Below are 24,243 nucleotides of genomic sequence, written 5' to 3'. Positions count from 1 at the left end.
AAAATTTGAGAGTACTAATAATGAATCCTTGTTTAACGTTTAACAAAAGTGTCCTAAAAATAAAAATTTCGAATCAATACCTTTTTCGGTTATCCATATACTTCTAATGGATAAGTTAAATAAATCACTGTATAGTTTTTTATTGCTTATCTTTGTACAAAAGATATATTTTATTATTAAAAATAAATAAATCAATTAATAATTACGATTGACTGACACATACATCGTCATAATTCTTTTAAATTAGACGTTCTCGATTAATTTCATCCGTGCAGTTTTCAAGCGAATGAGAGCCATAAATAAATCATTCTTTTGTTGTCGATTTTCATTTTTAATCTGTTCGAATTTTCGCTCCGTCTTTGTTATTATTTCGGACGGATACATTAAAATGTTTATCGACCCATACGCCCATATCCTGTACGGCACAATAAACATCGAGCCAGTTATTCTGGCATTAACGAAATCGCATTTAGATTAGAACAGTATTAAACTGAAAACTATGAGGTTTCCCGAACAAAATCGATGGCCGACTCCGACGGTGCATCCACGTTTATTTCTTTATTCAGTGCGTTCGTATCGTTTTTCATTTAATAAAGTCGATTTCGTTTTGTGACTCGAACCGTTTGTTTTAGTGTTGTCGAGTGAATCAGCATGAATTTGAAACGCAATAATAATTTGTATGAGTTGCGGATTGCGGATTGAGGATAATTCAACTGATAGGTTATAAATTGTTTAATTGAAGTGGATATTTAACGTTTGACTGTAATTAGCATAATTTAAAATGAATTAACATACGAGCACCTTATCATCATTTTACCGCTGCCGGTTTGTATAAACCAGTGTGTTGCACTTTATGAAGTTGAAACAATTATGTGATTATTATTACATATGCAATATTTATTTAAATTACACTATTTCATCATATAGTGAACCTTCAAAGATTGTGGTACAAATTTATAGAATTTCTATCTGGATTTAATTGAAATTTTAAAAGTATCATATCTGGAATCTTTAGAAAAGTTAAAACATTTTTAATATTTCAAAAAAAAGTTAATTTTAATAATATCTTTACATGAGGATTTTCTTAAATGATTTTCTTCTAAATTTGTTTAACTAATGGGATCATCTGACAAATACAGAAAATTATTTCTTCATATAAAATAACTTGTGATTTTAAATAAGACATTTAAATGTTAAATAATAACTCAGTATAAATATTATACTGAATTTCTATTCTTCCAAAATTGACATTTTAGAATTTTTAATAATTGCATAAACTTATATGAAAGCTTTTTCCTAATGAAAAAAATCAAAAAATGAAGAAAACTTTTTTATCAAAAACAAAAATATATGAAATATTAATATATATTTTTTTTTAATAATTACAAATCCATACAACTTTTTAACAACATAAAATATTGATACACCTGGAAATGTACTACATTTTTTAAGTTAAAAAATGATTAAAATGATTACTAATTACAGATTTAGAATTTTTATAAAAGCTTTTAACTTTTGAAAAAAATCTGAGAAATCATAAAATTTTAATTCTTTCAAAGAAAATTTTAATGTGTTTTTAAATGAAAATTGTTTAAATGATTTTGTGTTAAGTGTGGTTCATTTAAGTTGGTAACACCTCCATTTCTTATTCTATATATAATTTGAATTTAACAAATGACGGCTCTAAAGATAGACAATAAAGATTCAATCTATGTTGTGGGAATTTATTTCTGTAACATTAATAGTTTTCTGTAACATTTGTAGTCAAAAATTAAGAAAAAAATCGTCTGAGTTCTGAAATTTGCCTGAGTGAGTCCTCATTTTAAGATTTTTCACGTCCCATAGATTTTCTATGGAGTTTAGATCGGGACTTTGGACTGGCCATTTCATAAGATTTACATTATTGGAAGCAAAGAAATCTTTGGCAATATTTTTCGGATCATTATCGTGTTGGAAAATCATAAAAAAGTCACATTTTCCTCAGCTTACGGCAGAGTACAATTGATAAGGATGTTTAAATATACAAACTTAACTACCTATTATATAATTTATTAAAATTGTATTATAAATAAAAAATTGTTGAGGTCTTCCATCTTAAATGTATGGATATAAAATTTGATAAAAAATTTATAAAATATTTCGTACAATGATTAATATTTACGCGCCTAGAAGTTTTTAACAATAATAGTAACTTTATAAATTTTACATAACCATCATTATAAAAGTGGCATAAAATTTATTAAGCCATATAATAATATGAGATATTGTTAAATGTAGGTTTTTATAAGAATATTATAAATAATTTTCAAAGAAATAGTTGTATACACAAAAATCACGCGGTAAATTGAGACAAACCATGTTTAGCTCCACGGTGCCACTGGACCAGTCCCGACATGCCACTTTCCAATCTCCCAGCTCTACAAAAACATTATTGTAACGTTTGCAATTTAACAATGGTTATTGCAAATATGAGCCTGTTTATTACGACTAACTTTTTGCATTGGTTTTTAATGTTTTCGATGAGATTATAACGTGTTTTGTTCGCAAGTAAAAAAATTCAGAAAAAATTATTACAGTTTTTTATCAAAAAACTACATTTTATCGAATTTCAAAGCCTCCAAAATTGTGATTTAAGAAGTTTTAATTTTGAAATTTTATTTAGAACTTTTATAAAACGTTCTTAGTGTTTAAAAATCTGGAAAATTCCAGAAGAAAGATTAAGTATGATTTATAAATAAGAATGTTTTAAATGAATTTTGATAATTACATATTTAAGACTTAAATCTTTTTACAGTTGAAAAATATAAAGAAATATATTATAGTTACTAAAATATAAAAGATTTTGATTCCTTGAAAGAAACATTAATTGTGTTTTATAAATGAGAATTTTTTAAATATTTCGTCATTACTTACTTAAATTTCATCATATATGTATGTATGTATAATTTGATAAAAATATTCCAAAATTTTTCGTAGAACGATTGGTATCCATTATTGTTTTATAACAATTATAGTAATTATATAAATTTTAAACAATCATCATCATAAAAGTGACATAAAATTTATTAAGCCTAATAATATAATATATTGTTAATAATATATGTTTTTAAATTTATGATTTTTATAAGAATATTATATATAATTTTCAAATAGTTGTATACGTGTCAAACATCACGCGGTACAGTATCATAGCACCGGTCCTTCACGTGAGACCATGTTTAGCACTACGGTGCCACTGGACCAGACCCGCCGTGCCGCTTTCCAATCTCGCTGCTCAACAAAAACTCTTTTGTAACGATTGTAATTTAACAACGGTTTTTGCAAATATGACCCTGTTTATTATGACTGACTTTCTGCCTTCATTTTTGCAGTTCACGATGGGATTACAACTCAGTGTTGTGTTCGCATAGCTAATGATTTGCGAAAACAGGGAGGTGCCCCACACGAGTCGCACATTCGTGACGTAAGCGGTAATAAGGTGAAAGTTTAAGCAGAAACTTCATTATCATAACAACCAGACAAGTCTTTAAGTTTTGCGCTGGATTAATTAGCTCACCCCGCCGATTAAAACAGAAACCTAGTACTTCCTTTTTGTCGTGACACCCACAATGAAAGTTCTTGAAGTTTTTTCCCACAAATATATCCGGACAAGTGTCTAATTTTAATTGGTTTGCAAAACGCTGCCGAGGCGTTCCACAAACACACAATTAAAAAGTAGAGAACGGATTGAGTGCCAGCTAATAAACGCGAATCGATTAATTGAATACACACTTGTCGCATCTATTTTTATCCGTTCATCCGGAATGAAATTGCAATTGGCCGAAGTCAATCGGCGATCTTAATTTTGTGTGTAGTTTCGATTTGAGATAGTTTATTGGCCGAGTTTTTTTTTGCGTTTGTCACCAGTTTCTCTAGATATTGACTTTCGAATACATGTTATAAAAAATTATTTGCACGATATCATGTTTTTCTGTTTTAACATAAATTTATTAGAAAACTTAACTATTTTAATGTATTTTGATATTTTAGAAGATTATATATTTATTCCGTTTTTAATCTTCTAATATCATTATTTAATTATTTAACTAGTACAGTAGTAATAAATTCTGTTTGTACATATTTAAAAATTATTTATCATATTCTCTGTGAGGATCGATAATATTAGTCAGACAAAATTAATTCCCCTGATTATAATAAACACAATATGATTAAATAACGATGACATGATTAAATAAAGTTAAAGACAATTTAAATCCACATTTATTTATTTTTAGAAAATTATTATTTAACACATGTTTTAATGGAAGATAAGACTATTTATAGAATTCTTGTTTTATATCCATGTTAATCATTAAGTGGTTTACTGTAAAAAAAATTAATAATAAATTTAAATTTTTAACTTTACCATAAATTAACACTTTGTAAAATTGACAGGTTAATGTAATTAATTCTTTTTATCGTTTTTATTTTAATTTTTATTAAAAAGTTTACGAAATTTACAATTTTCAATTTTATATATTATTGTCATTTTTATTTATCAAGCACAATTTCCTTTTAATTTTATGCAAATTTTAGTTCAAATACAGAAAAAAAACAATAAAAAAATATGACAAAATAATTAGGCTGATGTTTGAAATTCTGAATAAAACTTTTCTTTAAATTATAGACAAGCTCATACTTTTAGTTTAACAATATATATATATATATATATATATATATAAAATTATTTAAAACAAATTAAAAGACTTTTTCCTTTAAAATTTATACATTAAAATAAAAATAAATATTAAAATAAATGTTACTTTTAATATTAAAATTATATAAATTAAGTACATATGCTTAAAATAATGTTACTTTAACTTTTGAATAAGCTATATAGATTTTTCATACATACTTTTGATTGATAAAGTATTAAAAAGTAATAAACATTAGATATGAATAAAAAACGAAAAAAATTATTGAGTTAGTTTAAATTAGAAAAGAAAAAATTCAACTTTAATCTGATAAAACATTTATGTTTTTTAAAGTAGTAAAATTTTAAATAATTGAATATATAAAAATATAGTAATTATGTAACCAATTATATATATTAATTAATAAAAATATTTTTGTTCTGAAATAGTTTTAAAATGGTCACCTTAACAAGTTGTACATATTTTTAATTACAAACTTCTAATTGAATTATTAAAATTCTTTTAAATTAAAAAGATTATCAAAAAATGTTGTCTACAGATATTAGTATAAAAAATAATTTAATTTCACAAAATATTTTTTAAGTCAAGACATTAAATTTAAAATTGTAATTTAAAAGTCTAGTTTATAAAATTAAATAATTTTTTTTGATAATAATCATTTGAATTTGGATAACATAATTTATAATTTTAAAATAAATTTTGAGAAAATATTAAATTTGCTCATAAAAAAATTAATTGAGTTTTTACCATAATGATATTTAATGTGTTTTGACTAAAAAATTTTAAAACTTTAGTTAATGAACATAATTTTATGTTGTCTTTTATTTGTAATATTCAAATTAAAAGCAACACTTAACATCTATTTTAATACTAATGAAAAACCATTGATTGTATTACTTCTGTCAGTATGTTTTTCAACTTGGCCTGAATAAACAGAACTAACCAGCTGTTGCACATATTGATCGCCAATTCTTTTAAATAATTAACCAGTCTGATATCGCACCAATTTTCCTGAGTGAATCGTAAATGATGTTTTTCCCAATAAAGTTCGACGTTTTACCAGTTCACACTTTGTCAACTTCCGCATCGTTAGCGTTAGTTTGTTTCTCCGAGAACTGTATCACTCTTAATTTATTATTAAAATAAAGGACGCCATATCGATGTGATTCCAATCATAATTGGAAATCATACATGCAATTCCAACGGAACTTTTATCATTCCCCTGTCTGCAGAGTATCCTTCCTTCTACAACCGTGATTAATTTGTTTATTTTTTTTATTGCAGATAGTGTTCGTCCGTGGTACCGCTAAGACCGCAAGACGGGTACGAAGCCGCCCACTCGCCGCCTGATCCTGAGGAGCGTCCGCTGGGACGTCGAAACGTCGGACCCGGGCTACTCCATGTTCTTTCAGCACCTGTTCGCCATCACACGAATGGGGCGGTCGCCCAGGAAAAAAGTACCGTCGTGCCGTCACGGTGATTTGTAGTGCTTTTTAAAACTATTTCTAGTACTGAACTTACCACTGTTGTGCTGTGACAACTTTGTGCCTGATTTTGTTGGATTATTAGTGTGATTATTTTTATATTTTCGGTTCGTTTGGTTTCGATTTTTCCAAGATGAACAACGCCCAGAAGATGAACCTGAGGAAATTGAACTTCCTCGGGTTTAAAAGTCCCAGTTCTAGTGTAAGTACATTTTTTGATTTTTTTGATTCATTTATTTTACAAATAATTTAAAATGACGGTCTTGATTTTTTAATTGTTAATTATAGAGAAAAAATACTAATTTAATATATAATATATAAAAACAATAGTTTCAAATTTTCGACAATTGAAAAAGATTTTATACTTCAACATTAAGTTTTTATTTTCAACTTCATAATGAACAAACAAACTAGGATAGTTTTTACTTTTTATAAAATCAACCGATTTGGGACACCCTGTATTATATAAAGTAAAATATAGTTTTACAAACAAAAAATAATGAATGCATTAAAAGAGAAAATTATGTCAGGATTTTTCTTAAAATTTTTAAGAAACAATGGATTAAACAATAATATATTATATTAAGGAATACTTTTTAGTATATAGTATTTATTTAGTATTAATATTTTTCTTATAGGCGCATTTTAATGTTTTCTATTTGTAATTTCTATCAATACAAGTGGAGAGACAAGTGGTTAAACAATAATGCATTTACATATGAATATGTAGTATTTAATTATTTCATGTTGAATAATTTTCATCTCCTATGTTATGGAAAAAGTAATCAAGTTAAGAGTACGGGAAATATATTTTTAAGAACATATATATTTACACTTACATCATTGGTTTAAAAATTAACAAATTTTATAAATTTTTATATAAAAATAACGGACCAGGTGGTTATTTAATTTCTACAGTTATACATATCTTTCTCCATCAGTTTACGGTTTTGATCCTTAAACAAACGTTTTTTAATGTTTTGGAAAGACAGTTTCGGATAAACGGGGATAAGATATTCTAATGTATGTCTACTTACATCTAAAATCTTTATTATGGAGAGATTTACATAGAGAGGATTTAACATGTCTTGTTTGCTTCCACAAGAGCTGGATTAGCAACATTCATAAACTTACTTCGAACTCTTATTGTATTATATCACCTTACTTATTAAGTTAAGACCAGTGATAAAGAAAGAAGAAGAATTTGGTGAATCTACCTTTCAAATCATTAATTATACCATGAAATTATAAAAAAATAAAAATAGATTGGCATGGGGTCAAAAAGCTTTCATTTAGTTTAGTGTCAGTTACAGCACAAAATGAAAACGTACGAAAAGCAATATAAGGCACTGTTTCAGTAGAATAACTATATGAGGTTGTATATGCTTGCCTGTAGGCTCAGAATATTTGTTCAATTGAACAAAGAAAGCTTAGGTTTTCGACAATATTCTGCGATTCTTAATTTAGAGAATTTGGAAAAGGAGACGACGACGAGAAATTATTTGTTTTTCATATTCTATTACTTTTAATTACCGAAGTAATAAAATTATGGAATTATATAATAATTTCAAATGTTTGTCTGTTTTACTATAAAAACTACCACTTTTACATTTATAATAATAATAATAATTATAATAATTGTGGTAAAAATATGTCCACGTATTTAAACAAAAAAATGCTAATAATTATAATTCATATAAGTTCATATGTATAAAATGTAAATGCTTTTATTCTACTCTTTTATTGATGCGTTTATGTTTACAATAACGGATACATTACAAACCTATAAAGAAGTATTTATGTAAACTAGTCGTTAAAATAGATGGTCAGAAATAATAGTAAAACAGTGCCAAATAAATTTTAATCGTTTTTTAAACTGCGATTTTTCTAACGTTTTTTTTTTTTTGTTTGGCAGACATAGATAATTACACAAACAAACGATATTACAGACGTTCTATTTCCACTCTAACGAGAAAACAACAATACAATTAATTTTCAGTAATTTGTGTATTGTAGATTTTAATGAAAAATGCCATTAAAATTTATGACAAGGGGGAAAATTGTTGTATTAAAATATTACTCAATTTATTTGACCTATGGTGATAGACTTATTACATGATATTAATGTATTATTAACTTGGTAAATTAGGGTATTAAAATATATTAATTAATTATTGTGTGATGTTTACAATTTATTATTACATTATTACAATACTATGACAAGTAATATTTTATTAACATATTAATATGTGAATGCAATCAATAACGCATTCGTTTCTCTACTTGTGCCAGTACTAATAAAAATTACAAATAGAAAACAAAATTAAAAGGATTTATGAGGAAAATACTGCACTAATAAATAATATTAATTAATTTTTGTAGTAAACTTTTAAGAGTTAAAATTAGTATTTTTTTCGAAAATATTTTAATTGCTTCCTTTTCTAATTGTAATTTGTCAATAATTTTTCATTATTTATTTTTTAATATCATGATTATAATTTATGATATAACTAAATTGAATTTTTAATGATAATCGCAATAAAAATTTATAACAAACAAAATTGCTATTAAAAATCATTTCGTAATATATTTTATTATTTTATTAACATGTTTATTCTCAATTTTTTCCATTATATTAATAAAAATTTCAAGAAAAATTTTAATATAATTTTTTAGATGTATTAAGTTTTTCTAAGTTTATTTATCGAAATAATTTCTATATTTTTATTTATAATATACGAGTTGTCTCAATTGGATGATTTTGTAAAAAGTAAAAATTATGCCAATTTGAATTTTATATCGTATTTAATTATAATTTGTCACAAATTCACATTTTTACTTCATCAAGATAAATTATATTATTTTATACATGTTCAGTGGCAATTTTTTTCAAACTAAATTTCATATATTTAATTTTTAATGTGCAGAGTGCCCCAATTGATTGTAAACAGTAAAAATTATTCCAAATTTATATTTTCATCATATTTATTTATAATTTGTCACAGATTACCATTTTTGTTTCATAATAGTACATTATATTAATTTTTTAATATGTTGATTCTCAATTTTTGTTGATGAAAAATTGAAGAGAAACCCGAATGTATTCTTTTAGTGTTTTAAATCATTTTTAAAAGCTTATTTTTTGTTTCGCAGAACTAATTTATATATTTATATTTATAAGATACAGGATGTCCCAATTGTTTAATATTGTAAGTAAAAATTATCCTATTTTTTATCACGTTTATTTAAAATATGTCACAGACTCCTATTTTTATTTTATAAAAATAAATTGTATTATGTGTATAACATAGCTTTTCCAAAATATTGATAAAAATTTCAAGAAAAATCCTGCCAATTTGTTTAAATTTATTTAATTTAATTTTTGGTGCATTAAGTCTACTTTAATGCATTATTTTTTGTTTGCAGAATTAATTTATATATTAATATTAATTATAATATATAAGGTGTCCAATGTTGGTTGATTTTGTAAAAATTAAAAATTATCCCAATTTGATTTTTTATCATATTTTTTTATAATTTGTCACAAGTTCACATTTTTATTTTTTAAAAGTCACTTATATTATTCTTGTAACATGTTTGTGTTAACTATATTTTAATTTATAAAATATTTAATTTTACAAATATTCTTAGACCGAATAAAGAAAAACTTGTTTGAAATGTTTATTTACGAATATACGAAATTTATTAAAATCTAATTAATTATACACCTATTATTTAATTATTTAACTACATTTTAAATATATGTGCATCTGCATTTGGGACTGATATTTCTATTTATGTTTATCTAATAAATTGTTTATTAGCAAGAGTTTATTGTTTATCAAACCGCACATTATCTTTTCCCGTCCACAAATAAATGAACGCATAATATTTTCCTACCTTATATGTAACATATATCAAACAATTCAGTAGTAATTTTACGAAGATACTAAAAATTCTAAATAATAATTTAACAACCATATATTATTTTAAAAAAAATGTTTTTTACAAAAATGTTAATGCTGAACCGAAAACACCAAATCTAGAAGGAAAATCGTGTCTTTTATGATTTATTCATTAACTTAAGAATGAACGTAACACGGAAATTGTTTCAACTCCCACAACTTTTTGCCGAATTTGTAAAAATGTTATTCATTTTAAAATCATTTAAATCTGAATTTTAAATGTGTATATTAGCATTATTTGCCTTGTACAACAAAGAATATATAAAATCACTCACTCAGAGTCAGCAAAATTCAATTGTAATGAGTAATTAATTAAGTAATACAGCAAGTGACGCACTTTCTTTAAACATTTACGTCAGTAAAATGACATACATAGTTACAAATTTAAACATATATTTTTATTTTGGGGGTTATACTTCATTGACTTTAAATATTCAGTACTCAGGTGTTTGAAAATATACCAAGTGCATCGATCAATGTACGGGTAATTAAGGTTATTTGACGGATGAATAATTGATAACACTCAGCTGTCCATTCGAGGGCGATTTATCCAAACTTATGGCCCAAAATCAATCAATAATACGGGCCAATTGAATAATCATAGTCCTATTTATAGTACAACTGAAATATCTAATAAACACTACCCAATTGTCCGTTTCATTCACTTACAATTAACGAAATTGATCAAAATTATGGACACACCACATTTTAATTATTTAATTCATTTTGCCCCCTCTAATTTCGGCCATTCGGATTTTTATTGCGTCGCTTCATTTTCATTGCCACGGTTAATTTAATCATCGTGAATTTTGTTAGCAAAAATATTCTTTGCACAGACAAATTTGATTTGAGGGTTCTGTTGTAATATTTATAAATGTGTATTTTAAATTATTAAAATATTTTACTATTTTTAAATATTTAGTAATATTAATTAATCTGAAAAATTATAATTTTGAAAAAATTTGTTAAGAAGTACCATGTTGTATGAATAAAAAACATTCAAATAAACATTTTCAGTCAATTTAATATTGCGTAGAAACGCAAATTTATTTTTGTGAATTTTTATTAGAAAAAATACTCATTGCACAAATAAAATTGATCTGAAGATTTTTTTGTAATATTTATTAATGTATATTTTAAATTATTAATACATTTTGCTATATAAAAATGTTCAGGAGAATTAATTAAAAATTCTTTTAATATTTATTAAACTACAAAATTTATTATTTTGAAAAATTCTGCAGAAGAATTCTTAAAACATTAATTTTTACATACATAAATAATCCAAATTTTGTGAATATTTGTTAACAAAAATACTCATTGCACAAAGTATTGCGTTAAGGATTTTTTTTGTAATAATTATGAATAATATATATTTTAAATTATTAAAACATTTTACTACTTTTTTATATTATTTTGTTAAAATTATTTAAGAGAATTAGTATTAAAATTCTTTTAATATATATATTTATAAAAGTCATAATTTTTTGAACTCGTTTTCAAGAATTATTTATAAATATTAAAATATATTTTCATAAAAATAATAATTATCAATTTATACGTGATTAAAAACCAAATTAATTAATTAATCAATCTTTTGAATAATTAAATTTTTAATTATATTTTGTTTTTTTGTATTTTAATTTTCTGTGATTTGTCACGCAAGATACAATAAATTCATTAAATTTCTTCATTCCCGCATTAGCATCGATAAAACGGTGTAATAAAAAAATAAATCATTGAATGAAACAACAGGTATGTGTGTCGGTTCGCGTGCGATATCAACTTACTTAACGTCCACCATAAATTTTAACACACGCAAATGTTAATTCATTCATTATAAAATTGAAAATTCTCATTCCTCGATGGTAAATTCATTTGAAGCGAATATGATTAACCGGTGTTGTAAATTAACTAAAACGCTAATTATAAATAATACTCTAAGGTTTCAGTTAATTTACGTTTACGTAACCGAATCTGAATTTATTGCCATGCTGTTTCATGACGTTCGGTTATAAACAGTGAGTTCCTCGGGTGCACTTCAATTAGCGACGTCCGTTCAACCGGTTGAAGAATCCTTTGAAATTCTATAGATTTTACCGGTTGTCGAGAATTTTCCAGTAAAATTTTTTAGAAACTTTTTCCACTGTGTCGCTCATATTTTAGATTTTTAATATTTTAATAAAATTGTTTTGATTACATTACAATTTTATAACAACAATCGAGGTCATAGATATTAAATTAAAAAATATTTAATTCAACATTTTAACTTTTTTAGCACTTTTTCTTGTGAATCTGAAAATTTATTGCATTGTAAATGTTACATATTTTATAATATATCAATTAGAGCTTTAAGTATACAAATTAAATTTTTGTTGTTTAAAAAAATGTTATTTTTTATTTTAATATTTTTATTAGTGCAAAAATTATTGTTTTTGGTACTTTTTTATATTTCAAAATTTTTATTGTTGCAGATTAATGAATATTATAAAAAATAGTTGTCTCACTTCGCCAAAAAGACATAATTATATGGGAATATCGGGTGCTTTATAAGCTAATTTCGGCCCAAAGGTAAAAAATTTAGGGCTCAAAAAACTGTAATTTTATTTCTGAAATAGGAGAGTGTAGCTTGACTGTAAACACGCACTGAATAAAATTTCTATATACAGGCTGATTTCGAAATGTTCTTAGTAGTAAAATTTTGGGCTCTTTATAGGCTAATTTCGGCCCATAAAGGCTAAAGAGCCCGAAATTCCTGCATTCAAATTTTGGATTTGATACTCAGAACGGGGTCTAACTTTACAATCAAGCTACATTTCAGAAATAAAAATTCGGTTATTTTTCGGGCACAAAATTTTTAATTTTGTACCGAAATTAGCCCATATAATTGTTACGCCGTTTTGGCGAAGAGCGAAGTGCATCTTTTCTCACCGTAAAAAGTTGTTTTAATAAATCATTCATAAATATTACAATAAATCTTCAAATTCAATTTATTTGTACAAAGAATATTTTTATTTATTAATTATCAACATATTAAATAGTTTTTAATTTTAATATTTTTATTGGAACAAGAATTAATTTTTTAAATATTTGCAGATTAATAAATATGAAATAAATTTTATTATCAATTTTATAAATATTTTTTAATGGTAAAATGTTATTTTACTAAGTCATGAAATAAATTTATTTGTGCAAAAAATATTTTTACAAAAATAAATTTGTGTATATAATTGATATATTATTCTTGAAAATACAAAGTTCAAATTTATTTTATTCATGCAAGAATATGAATAAATTATATTGTCAGGAAAAAATTTAAATCAAATCCTTTTCACGTATTAAATTTTAATAACAAACAGATCGAAGCCAGTATGCCCAAAAAATCTGTCGGACCATCGATTCTTTCTACACCCCACCATTATCCATGTGAAACCACGTTTCGTCCCCTAAAAATAATCTCTACCCCATTACCGTTTCCCGCATCATCCGGACAGGATCAGCTGTGTCCGCCGAAACGGCAACGGGTCGCCGGTATCCCGTGCTTCGGCGTTGGCGGCGAGGAAAAGTGGCATTGACCTTGGGAACGGGCGTTGGAGGGTCCTGCATGCGCGCCGGGCACGTATCGACCCGCCCGCAGGAGTAGATCCGTACCGACTCCGGACTCCTGCAACGGCACAGGCACTAGGTCAGTGCTTGACGGATTCTGCGGACGGCAGGAACGCCCCTGCCGCTCCCGTCGTCGCTGCCGCCGCGCTCTCTCTCTCATCCTTCGGTGCACCGCGTGTTGGAACCGGTTTCCGTTTTTATGTTTCATGTGCTATCGGTAATTTTTGCCGGTCATAAACCGCTCGAAACGTATATTTATTTTCTGATGTTTCGCACGTTTCTCCCGTACTATTTTTTCGATTTTAAACTGAACGTTGAAACTATTAGCTTATAAGCACTTTGTAATGAAAAAATGACACTACAAATTATTTAATCTAAACAACTTGTAGTATCAATTTTTTTGTCATCAAACTCATAACCAAAATTCCACAGTTGATAAAAGTTCGGATGAGCAAAACAAAAGCAATAAATCAAAGAAGGATTAGGACACATTAAATAAATAATAAAAGAGAGAAACTTTCAGTAGTGGTGAACATCTCTTATATAATGAAATATCTGTTATGCCTACTCAAAAAAGGGCCGCCGGCTCTCCACAGCAAAAGTCGCTTCTGCAAAAGGCTCGGGGAAAATTAATAAAGTGGCTGCGAAATCTCAGTCATCAGGTTAGTGAACAAATAAATTGTTATTACATCTTGTCATGTTTCTCAACAACAATTTTACATTGTTCTTGTCCCGTCTTGAAAACTGTTTGGTCATGTAAAACGGTCGAATAAAAAAATAAAACGGAATCAAGTGGATTAAAGAAAATGCTACTGTATTAGAACGCTTTAATTTCAAAGAGGCTGTTTAAATATTTGTGAACGAGGAGGGAAACGATATTCTACTTCTAACAAGTTTATTTGGCTAAAACGGTGATTAATTTTTTATATTGGATTCTTTATTTTACTTTTAGTATTAGATCTAAACAAAATTATCACATTTAATTATTGTAAGAAAATTCGTAGAAATGAGATTTTTTTATTCTTTATTTCTATGGTTATTACAAGATTCAAAAGATGTTCATGAACTCATGAACAATTTTTTAATTTATTTATTCCACTTTTAAGTGTTTTTTTATTATATAATGATTTTTACAATATTAGATACTAATAAAAACCTATTTTAATTTTGGAAATTGAATATTTTTTTAAAAATTAATTTTATCCTACGGATTTTGATTATTAGTTTGCATTTGGCTTTCCTCAATATTAATTTAAGTTCAGCTGTATAATTATATGCCTATTTTTAAATTAAATTTTTGATTATTGATTATGAAATTTTGAAGAATTGAAATTTTTGTCTTGTTCTACATTTTTATGGTTTTACAATATTCTAGACTTTTTCATGTTTAAACTAATTATAAGTTAATTTAATTGTATTTCAATCTATTATTCACACTCATTTTTGATGTTTGATTATTTTATGAAATTTAATGAATTAGAAATTTTTGTCTAATTCTTCGTTTTTTCCGGTTTTTACAAAATCCTGAAAATTTTTCCTTATTCAAACTAGTTTAATCAATTTTTTAAATCAATTAAATTGGATTTCAAACTATTATTTAAAGTCACGAACAATTTTTAAATTTATTTATTCAAATTGTATTAGTTTTATGGTTTTTATTTTTAATGGTTCTTCAACAATTTAAATATTAAAGAAGATCAACGAAAATATTTCCACTCTTCTTGACAACTGGTTAATTTGTTGAATAAGAGGTCTTTATTGAATGGTGTTTACTAATACAATTTTATCTATTATTTTATAAAATTTCGTATAAATTCTCTAATGATTTTTGATTAATATTTTGTTTTGTAACCTTTAATATTAAATTAATTAAAATTAAATTTTTTTAATATGTGTTTTTTTTTCTTTTTTAATGATTTCTAAATAAAACCTTTTTAATTTTGGGAACTTTTAAATATTCATAAAGGACATAGGAAATGTTTCCACACTTATATAACTACTTTATCAGGGATCAATATGTCTGTAATGTTCCCTTAAAACACACAGGAGAATGTTCTTATAATTTTATCCATTGTTTTATACTATTTTTATATAAATTTAGTTTGTTAATTCGATTTATTTTGATTAGTTTACAAATTAAACAAATTAAATGAACTAAATTCATTGGTATTATTAATTTTACAGATTTACAAAATTGATTATAATTTATAATAAAATGCCTCCAGCAGAATTTTTAAACTAGTAATAAGTCTAATATCACCAAATAATTCTTTATTCATAGCTCCTCATTCTTCATTAAGAACATTGGCAAGCTTATCCAAATTTTGAGACTGGTAGTTTCGAGTGCATATTTGACTTTGAAGACGATCCCATACGTGTTCAATTGGACTGCAATCTGGTAAAAGTAGGGGACACGGGACAATTTTCTTCTGATGGTACACAATGATTCCAACTTCTGTACGAAGCCTGGATGTGAATTTAGTCTAGCAGAAATAACAAGAAACAGATCCTGTCTCCTGCTCCTTGTCCATTGTCGACCATCACCAGGTCGTATATTATCTGTCGATAACAACTGTCAAGTGAGAATTATTAAATTTTTTAAGACATTAAACATTTGGTTTACTTCTTGTTGACTCAGAGTGCCAAGTTTTAAAATCACATTTATGCGACAAAACCATCACAAGAATGTATTCACATTTTACGGTGAAAATCAATAGGTAACTTAAGAATGAACCAATTAAAATGTGTTTAAATCCTCAATTTTAATACACTGATCATTTAGAGGTGCAAATATTCAAATAATATTACTGGTTAAATTAAAACATATTGAAAATCTATTTAATCTGGATATTACAAATTATCCACTTATTTTAAGATTACTTTCATTGAACTGATAATTAAAACTATATAAATATTATAATAATATAATAACTTCAGTGCTTTTCACGCATTTTCACATATTTTAAATTCACCTTTTAGTCTTTGTATCGCTTCTCTTATTTGCGGTTTGACAATGTAATATCCCACACTTTGCCCTAATTCTGCTTGGTATCAAATGCCTAGATAAAAAATTCCAGACATTTTTTAAATGTGACACCGACTCACTTTCTCAGGAAACACATGATTTGTGTACGTATCATTTTTTTTTCTGCTAAATGTACGACTCCTCCACATAAAATATTAAGCCACTCGCTTTTATTAAAAAACTTCTGAAACATTGACTATACTTTTTGTTCCACGAAAGATTTAATTTTAATTACTTAATTCCCGTTAAATACTTTTGTCTTTTTTCCGTGCAAAAACAGCCGTTTCGAATGGTTTAAGTTTGTCGTTAATTGCAGTCAAATTTAAAACAATTAAATTAGTAATCAGCTTCAGTTCAACGACTGGGATTACCGTTAAATGTCTACTTAAGCATAATTGACAGATTCATCTTAATTGAAACACAAGTGGCGTTTAATCATCAGGTAAATCACTGTTTCGAATTAAATACCAATTGCGCGTCAACCTGTACCAGAAAGTTATTTTTAAAACGTTGCAAAATTGACTTAAAAAGATCCATGCAAAAATTACGTTCGGATTCTTTGAATTTTTCAATGAGTTTTTTTTTGCTTAATTCGGCATGAAAAACATCCGGAGCATTTCATTAAAATTGTAACGCGCCTGTTTTAAGTGTGATTAATTTGATTTCGTTTAAATTAAATTTTTTGATTTTAATTAACACTGTTTTTATTAATACACGGGGTGATTCACCGAACTTTATGAAGAACGGGAAAAGGTATAGATTTGAAATTTTTATGCCAATTATGACTTGACTTGAACTATGTTTCTAAATTATTTAAATGAAATTTCGTTTTCGCTTTCGCCGAACGTGACATCAATTTTGATATTTTAAATGGAACAACCGGTATATTTTTTGATTTTTAATTTTACATGTAATTATAAATAAAATGGCTATAGCATGTTCTATACCTAAACCCAATAGATAGTTTTTGTGTTAATATTTTTTTTTTTTTAATTTTGACAAATGTTCTAACTAAAATGTCTGTCAAGCTACCAATTTTAATGTCTAAAAGTTCATTTTTGGCATACATATTAACCAAAGATCATCCTATAAGGAGCCTTTATTAGTACTTCCAAATCTTATACATGGTGTTCGCTATTTACGTTTAATTTTCTGTATACAGTTTGAGAGAACTAATACTGAGTTCTTATAGGATGGTCCTTGGTTTACGAGTATATGAAAAATAAACATTCTAGCATAAAAATTGGAGTTTTTGCAGACCATCTATCTGTCAAACGTTTTGGAAAAAAATTAATAACTCTAAAATTATTAAGTTTAGGTATAGAATATGGTATAACCATTTTATTTGCAATTACAGTTAGAATTTAAAAATATCAAAATATAAATGGATATTCCACTGGAAATAAGTTATCGACGTAACCGGAAATGAAATTTTGTACAAAATAAATTAGAAAAGTAATTCAAGCCAAGTTGTAATTGCTATAAAAATTTGAAATCAGTCCCTTTTTCCGAATTTCTTAAACATATTATGAATAATTTAGATAAATTACTCTGTTTTTTAATTCTAATATTTTGTTTAAAAATCGATAAATTTGTATCAGTCTTTTTCACAAAACTAAGACTTGTTATTTCAAATTTATTTTGTTTGAATTTTAAAATTAAAAGTATTTATTTTTATTTTATCTATTTATTTTGTTCGGACATTCAAAATTGTTTTTATTTTTACTGATTTTTGGCCGTTTATCATTTAATAATTTATATACTTTTTATGTGGAAACAATTTTTTGCCTCCTTAGAACAAAAATATTTTTTAACCTTAATTTATCGTGGTAGGAAATTACTTTCAGAAATTGTTCAGAACATTTTTTTACTACTTAATTGAGAATGTAGAAATCCAGGGTAAGAATTTAATTTCAGTTTTAACTGCGCTTGTATTAAATGTGATTAATTCAGTTTGAGACCCGTTTAAATTAAATTAGTGCATCTTATTAATCCCAGGTTTAATAATGAAACGAGTTTTTTTTTGCACATTTAACTGCAAAATACGGTATGATATAGATTTTACAAACGTTTTATTGCGCATAATTTACTATCTGCCTCTTTGAACTACACACATAAAATGTTGGAAAAATGTATATGGCCTTTTTATGTATTCCATTCAGAGACCAAAAAATAAAACTGGATTTGTATGATTTTTTCACAACTATAATAAAATGTCTAGAGCACTTTTGATAGAAAATGTCAACATGTAATTTTTATCTAAAACTATCATTATCCTTCTAGTCACGAGAATGTAAATAAATTCGTTTCTTTGCTTGTTCTTTGTTATCATTCTGTTAATAGCTTTTTCTCTTTCTGTCCTCATTAATCTTTTAGGAATTTAGTTTTTGTTGTTGTAATTTTGGCGAAGGCGCTCGTTAAAACCTGAATAAAATGCTGAAATAAATAACATGTCATTATGATGATTTTGTCACGTAAACTGTATCAGGAAACATATACACATTTGTTATTGAAATTAGACTGCGTCTAATTATGCGCATTGGTGAAAATTTTAATTGAGACGAGATTACATCGGGTACAAAGCGATTGCAAAACAAGTCTGGCTTTAATGCCATTACAGTCGGATAAATGCAGGACTACATCTCGTTACCCCAAACGTGTTTCACGTAACTGAACCCGAAACGAAAATATGAGTTCTGCCAATTCTCCTGTTGTTTTGTCGTTTATTTTTATTGTTCAATTTCGTGTACAGGGTGATTCAATCTGTTGATTTGTTTGAAATTTTACTTGGTGGTTAAAACAGAAGTGGAATAACTTTATTTATGTTTTTATATATATATATATATATATATATATATATATATTTCTTTTTATATTTAATGATACAGATTTTAACCAATTAAATGCAATCAAAATATTTTATATTTTACTTAAAATAATTTCACTATTTTTATTCTCTAATTATTCATTTTGTATCCAGATTCAAATAAATTCTACTTAAATTAAATCATCTGTACACAGGATTCTTTAATTAATAACTACAATTCATCTAAATTTGATGTTTTTGGTATTTATATCGAAACTTCATGTCTTCCCATAAGATTTGAATTGGATCCAGATCCGAACTTTGAGGCATGCTTCTGATCATTACTATGCATAATACAGATAAATTTAAATTTTTGATTTTTTTTTTTTTTAAATTTTTAGTGATAATTTACGTATCGAATATTGAAATATATTTTTTATACTGACTAGACAAAATTTTAATTATATTCTTATATAAAATGTCTTACAAAATGTTTAATTTCAAATGTTGTGCTATTTCTCTGGCCACCACTGTACTGTAAAAATATTCTTAAATACTACAACTTTTTATGCATATTTTGTTAAACATCTGCATAGATTCTATTTAAATTTATTTTATAATACAAGCTGTTTATTACACTTCTATAACCAAAAAATGTTTAATTATATAAATTGCATGTGAACATTATTGCATTGTGAAATAAATTTCTTGTGAAAGCAAATTTCGGTCCTCTCGAACAATTTAGTTTCGAAGAAAATTCCCGTATGAGTAGTAAATACTATAAACGTAAAAAAACACATCTCAAAAATTCATTAAAAACGTAAGAAATTACTAAAAACATAAAGTGACCTAATTCCATACGATCATTTTTCATACGATTAAAATCCGCACGATCAAAATCCATATGATCATTTTCCATACGATTAAAATCCTACGATCATTTTCCATATGATCGAAATCCATACGATCATTTTCTATACTATTAAAATTTATACGATTAAAATCTATAGGATAAAATCCAAACGATTAAATTCATACTTTCACTTTAATAACTTGGGATTTTTATTTTTTTACTAATACTAATTTTCTGAAAAATCATTAAAAAAGTAAAAAGAAATAATTCTAATTCTTCCTGGATTCCCAAAAAATTACTAAAAACGTCAGAAATAATTAGAAGACATAATCATTTTTTTTTAAAAGAACAATTCTTTTTAATTTAAATTAATTTTATGATTAAACCGACGTGACAGCCCAGTGGTGGCATGCGCGTGAGCTGTGCGTGGAATGGATAGTACTTGGACGTTGCAACATTACTTTATTTTTCTAAAATAAAAGTAACCTAAGTTACTCCTTATTACAACAGCTACCTGCCAATAAAAATCGGTCCTGCCATTTCAGAGATTAGCCGGTACAAACAGACAGACAGACTTAGAGACAAAAATTGTTATTTTGGTGTACCGTATTTATATTCATATGCATGTAGTAAAAAACGGTTATTTCAATATTACAAACAGACACTCCAGTTTTATTTATATGTATAGATTAGAGAAATCTGAGATTTTTTTTTATTATATCGATCAATCGAGAGCTATAAATATATTTGCATTAAATTTAATTAAAGTAATTTAATTTAATAGTAGTTTTACGATTCCTCATTCAACACTTCCTTTGAAAAATATAAATTTGTGATTCTTTTTTGAAGTTTTGTGAAAGATAATTTTTTCTTATTCTTTGTTTTTATGTTTTTTACAGTATTTACAGTACAGTATAAGATTTTTCCTATTAATAATAATTAATAATTGTCAATTTAATTTCAAAGTAATATCGTTACGAACATTTTTTTTTTTAATTTATTAATGCACTTAGTATTCACCAGAAAGAATTTTTTTCATGAAAAAAAAATTAGCCATGAATAAAAAGCAATTTTTTTATAAAAAAATATAAATGTGGGCTAAGATTTGTTCTTGCAGTGTCAATTTCACTGTTCCCATGTAACATACATTAGTAGTGAAGTGAACTTACTTATTTTTGCAAATTTTATTTAAAATGCCTTACGTGGAGTTATCAGAAGTCCAAAGGGGAAGAATTATTTATCTGTCAGAACAAGGCATGTCGCAGAGGAAAATTGCTCAAATGTTAAGTTTGCGTATTTTTCAAAACCTACTCAAAGTTTCTGGAGTTGAGAACCCTAAAAAATCCAGGGGAAGTCTGTCGAGAGTAACCACAGAGCTCAAATAGCAAAAATAAATTCCACAAAACCTCACTCCGAGCTTCTAAGGCAACAGGTGTTAGTGCTTCGGGCGCAACTGTTTCTCGCTCAAAAATTACTTAGTAGAAGACAGTTAAAAGGTTCCACAACTATCAACGCAAAATAGAGTTGGCCGCTTAAGGTGGTATTTGGAGCATGAAAACTGGATAATTGAAGACAATTAGAAGATCAGCGGATTGTGGGAAACAATCTAGACTCCCTGGTGTCGGTTTCCAAATATAAAGGAGGAAGTGTAATTATGATTGATGAAAGGACCCCTTTGTTTCCCATTAGACAATCACTAACTGGTCGAAGGTATGTGGATCTAGTGCTACTACCTTTATTAAACCTCTGGAGAGATGCTTTCGGGAATTATTTTCTATTTATGGAGGATAATGCTCTTCCCCATACCAAGTGAGTTGCCAAAAATTGTTTGGAAATGGAAGGTGTTACTGAATTAGAGTGGCCTTCTTGTTTGCCGGATCTTAATTCCATTGAGCACTTACGGGGTAATGATAAAAGAAGAATTAGAGCTCGCCAAAATATCCCTGTCAACAACATATACGGCAGCTTTAGAAGAATGTGGAAATGTTCCCCAAGAAGACATTATTAATTTAATGCTGTAATGCTTGCATTACTGCACATGTTTGTTCTTTACTCTATAATTTGTTTTAATGATTTTGTCTGTATTTTTGTAGTAAAATTATTTTGGATAAACAACTTTTTATTTAAAAAAAGAAAAAACTTTTCACAATGAAACATCGTTTCTCATAATTATTAGACGAAGTTTTGTTATGTATATCTTATTTTAAATTTATTTTGTTTCAAGTTCAAAATTAAATTTGTTTATAAAAATTGAACAGATTAAAAAAAATTGTTGTGGATTTTTGAATTTTATTTTTGTCTCCAATTATCATAATTTTATGCAGAAGTCAAGAATGTGGTATCTATAGTATTTCATTTAAGAAAAAATAAAGTCAATAATTACTGGTTGAAGATCTACAAACCTCTAATGGCTGATTCATTATATCATTAGTTTAATCATATTCGGTATTAACCAGACATAAATTATTAAAAAACATAATTTTAAAAAGTTTCCGTTTAATTTAACATGATTATTTAGACCACAAGGCCAATTATCCATCTCATGTATTCAATAATACCTGAGGTCGCGTTTGAAAACAATAGAAATCCATACGGAAACTTCCAAACCAATTAAAACATTTTCACCGAAACGAAAACAACCGCATCGGAAAATGGGTTGCAGTGCGAAACGGACTATGCATATGTCTCGGGATGGTTAATTAAATTAAAAGCACCTTCGTTTCCGACTTAATCTAATTGCCATTTAGTTCCACTCGGTCCGGCGCATTGGACCAAAGTATGTCATGGTAAAGTTCTGCATCTTTTATTATCTTACTGTTCTAATCTAAATGTTATTAGACGTAGTCATTTTTTCCTTATTTATCTGAGCGATTTTCTTTTGCTTCGGCCGCGAACATTCTACCCAATTAATATTTCGATTTGTTCGAGTCACGTGTACCCCTTTTTGTTTGGTTCATTTTATCGTTTATATTAAAGATAAATTTCATGCTCGTAAAATATTCATAATCAGTGGTAAAATATATTCTATAGGTAATTAGTTGAATATTTCTTATTAACATATTAATTACTTAATTAATATAAACAACTATTTGCTTTTAACACATTAGTTTAAATGTGAACGAAAAATTATTGCCAAGACAAATTTAATTTTATATTTTAATTACGATTACAAATTATCATTTTATCCATATTTGATTTAATAATTCCTCTTACTATTTGTTAGTCATAGTAAAAAACCTGCGTGATAACTACGTAATTAATCATATACCTTCTACTGTTATCAATTTGTTTATTGGGTTCGAATTTTAAAGTTAAAATTTAATTTGAAAATTTGTGTTATGTGTCTTTTTATTTTGTTACTTTAAGTTTATTTAATTTAACTTATTTTTATTTTGTCTAATTTCCTTTTATTTTAAATTCACACTATTAATAATCATAATTTTTTCTTTTCGAGTCTAATTATCACCAATTTTTAAATACACACAATTTTGTAATTGCTCAGTATATTTTTCACTTATTTACACATTTTTATTTTTAATGTTTAATGTTTTTTAAATCTATTTTAATATAATTTTAAGTTACAATTCTTCTGATTAATAATTGTCTATTAACTCATATTATTCTTCTTACTAATTATTATAAATATATATCTGTAATTTTGTTATTTTAAATTTATTTTATTTCGATTTTGTGGCTTTTTGAAAATATTCGGCTTATTCTATTTTTATTTTTTAATTGTCATATATTTTAAATTTACGTAATTTTGTAATTGTTTAGTATATTTTTCACTTATTAATATATTTTTATTGT

The 24,243-nt window shown here is 26.2% G+C and overlaps 2 protein-coding genes across 6 annotated transcripts in view; one reads left to right on the top strand and one right to left on the bottom strand.

The window, feature by feature from the left end:
- LOC109598705 (band 3 anion transport protein) overlaps positions 1 to 24,243 on the top strand; it is an 83,137-nt gene that overhangs the window by 17,218 nt on the left and 41,676 nt on the right. For 2 of the 5 annotated variants that reach the window (XM_049963853.1, XM_049963854.1), the window contains exon 2: positions 5,979 to 6,380. In XM_049963853.1, coding sequence (XP_049819810.1) covers positions 6,312 to 6,380 — 69 coding nt within the window. In that variant the 5' untranslated portion in view covers positions 5,979 to 6,311. Of the gene's footprint in view, positions 1 to 5,978; positions 6,381 to 14,289; positions 14,412 to 24,243 lie in introns of those variants that run through there. The other 3 variants (XM_049963852.1, XM_049963851.1, XM_049963855.1) reach the window with 2 other exon arrangements.
- Positions 1 to 24,243, bottom strand: part of LOC109604515 (cyclin-dependent kinase 9) — a 91,499-nt gene that overhangs the window by 45,465 nt on the left and 21,791 nt on the right. The window lies entirely within an intron of this gene.

This window comes from Aethina tumida, chromosome 2 (assembly GCF_024364675.1).
Source record: "Aethina tumida isolate Nest 87 chromosome 2, icAetTumi1.1, whole genome shotgun sequence".
NCBI classification, from domain to species: domain Eukaryota; kingdom Metazoa; phylum Arthropoda; class Insecta; order Coleoptera; family Nitidulidae; genus Aethina; species Aethina tumida.
The sequence above is the reverse complement of the archived record's forward strand: the minus strand, read 5'-3'. Positions and strand labels throughout refer to the sequence as shown.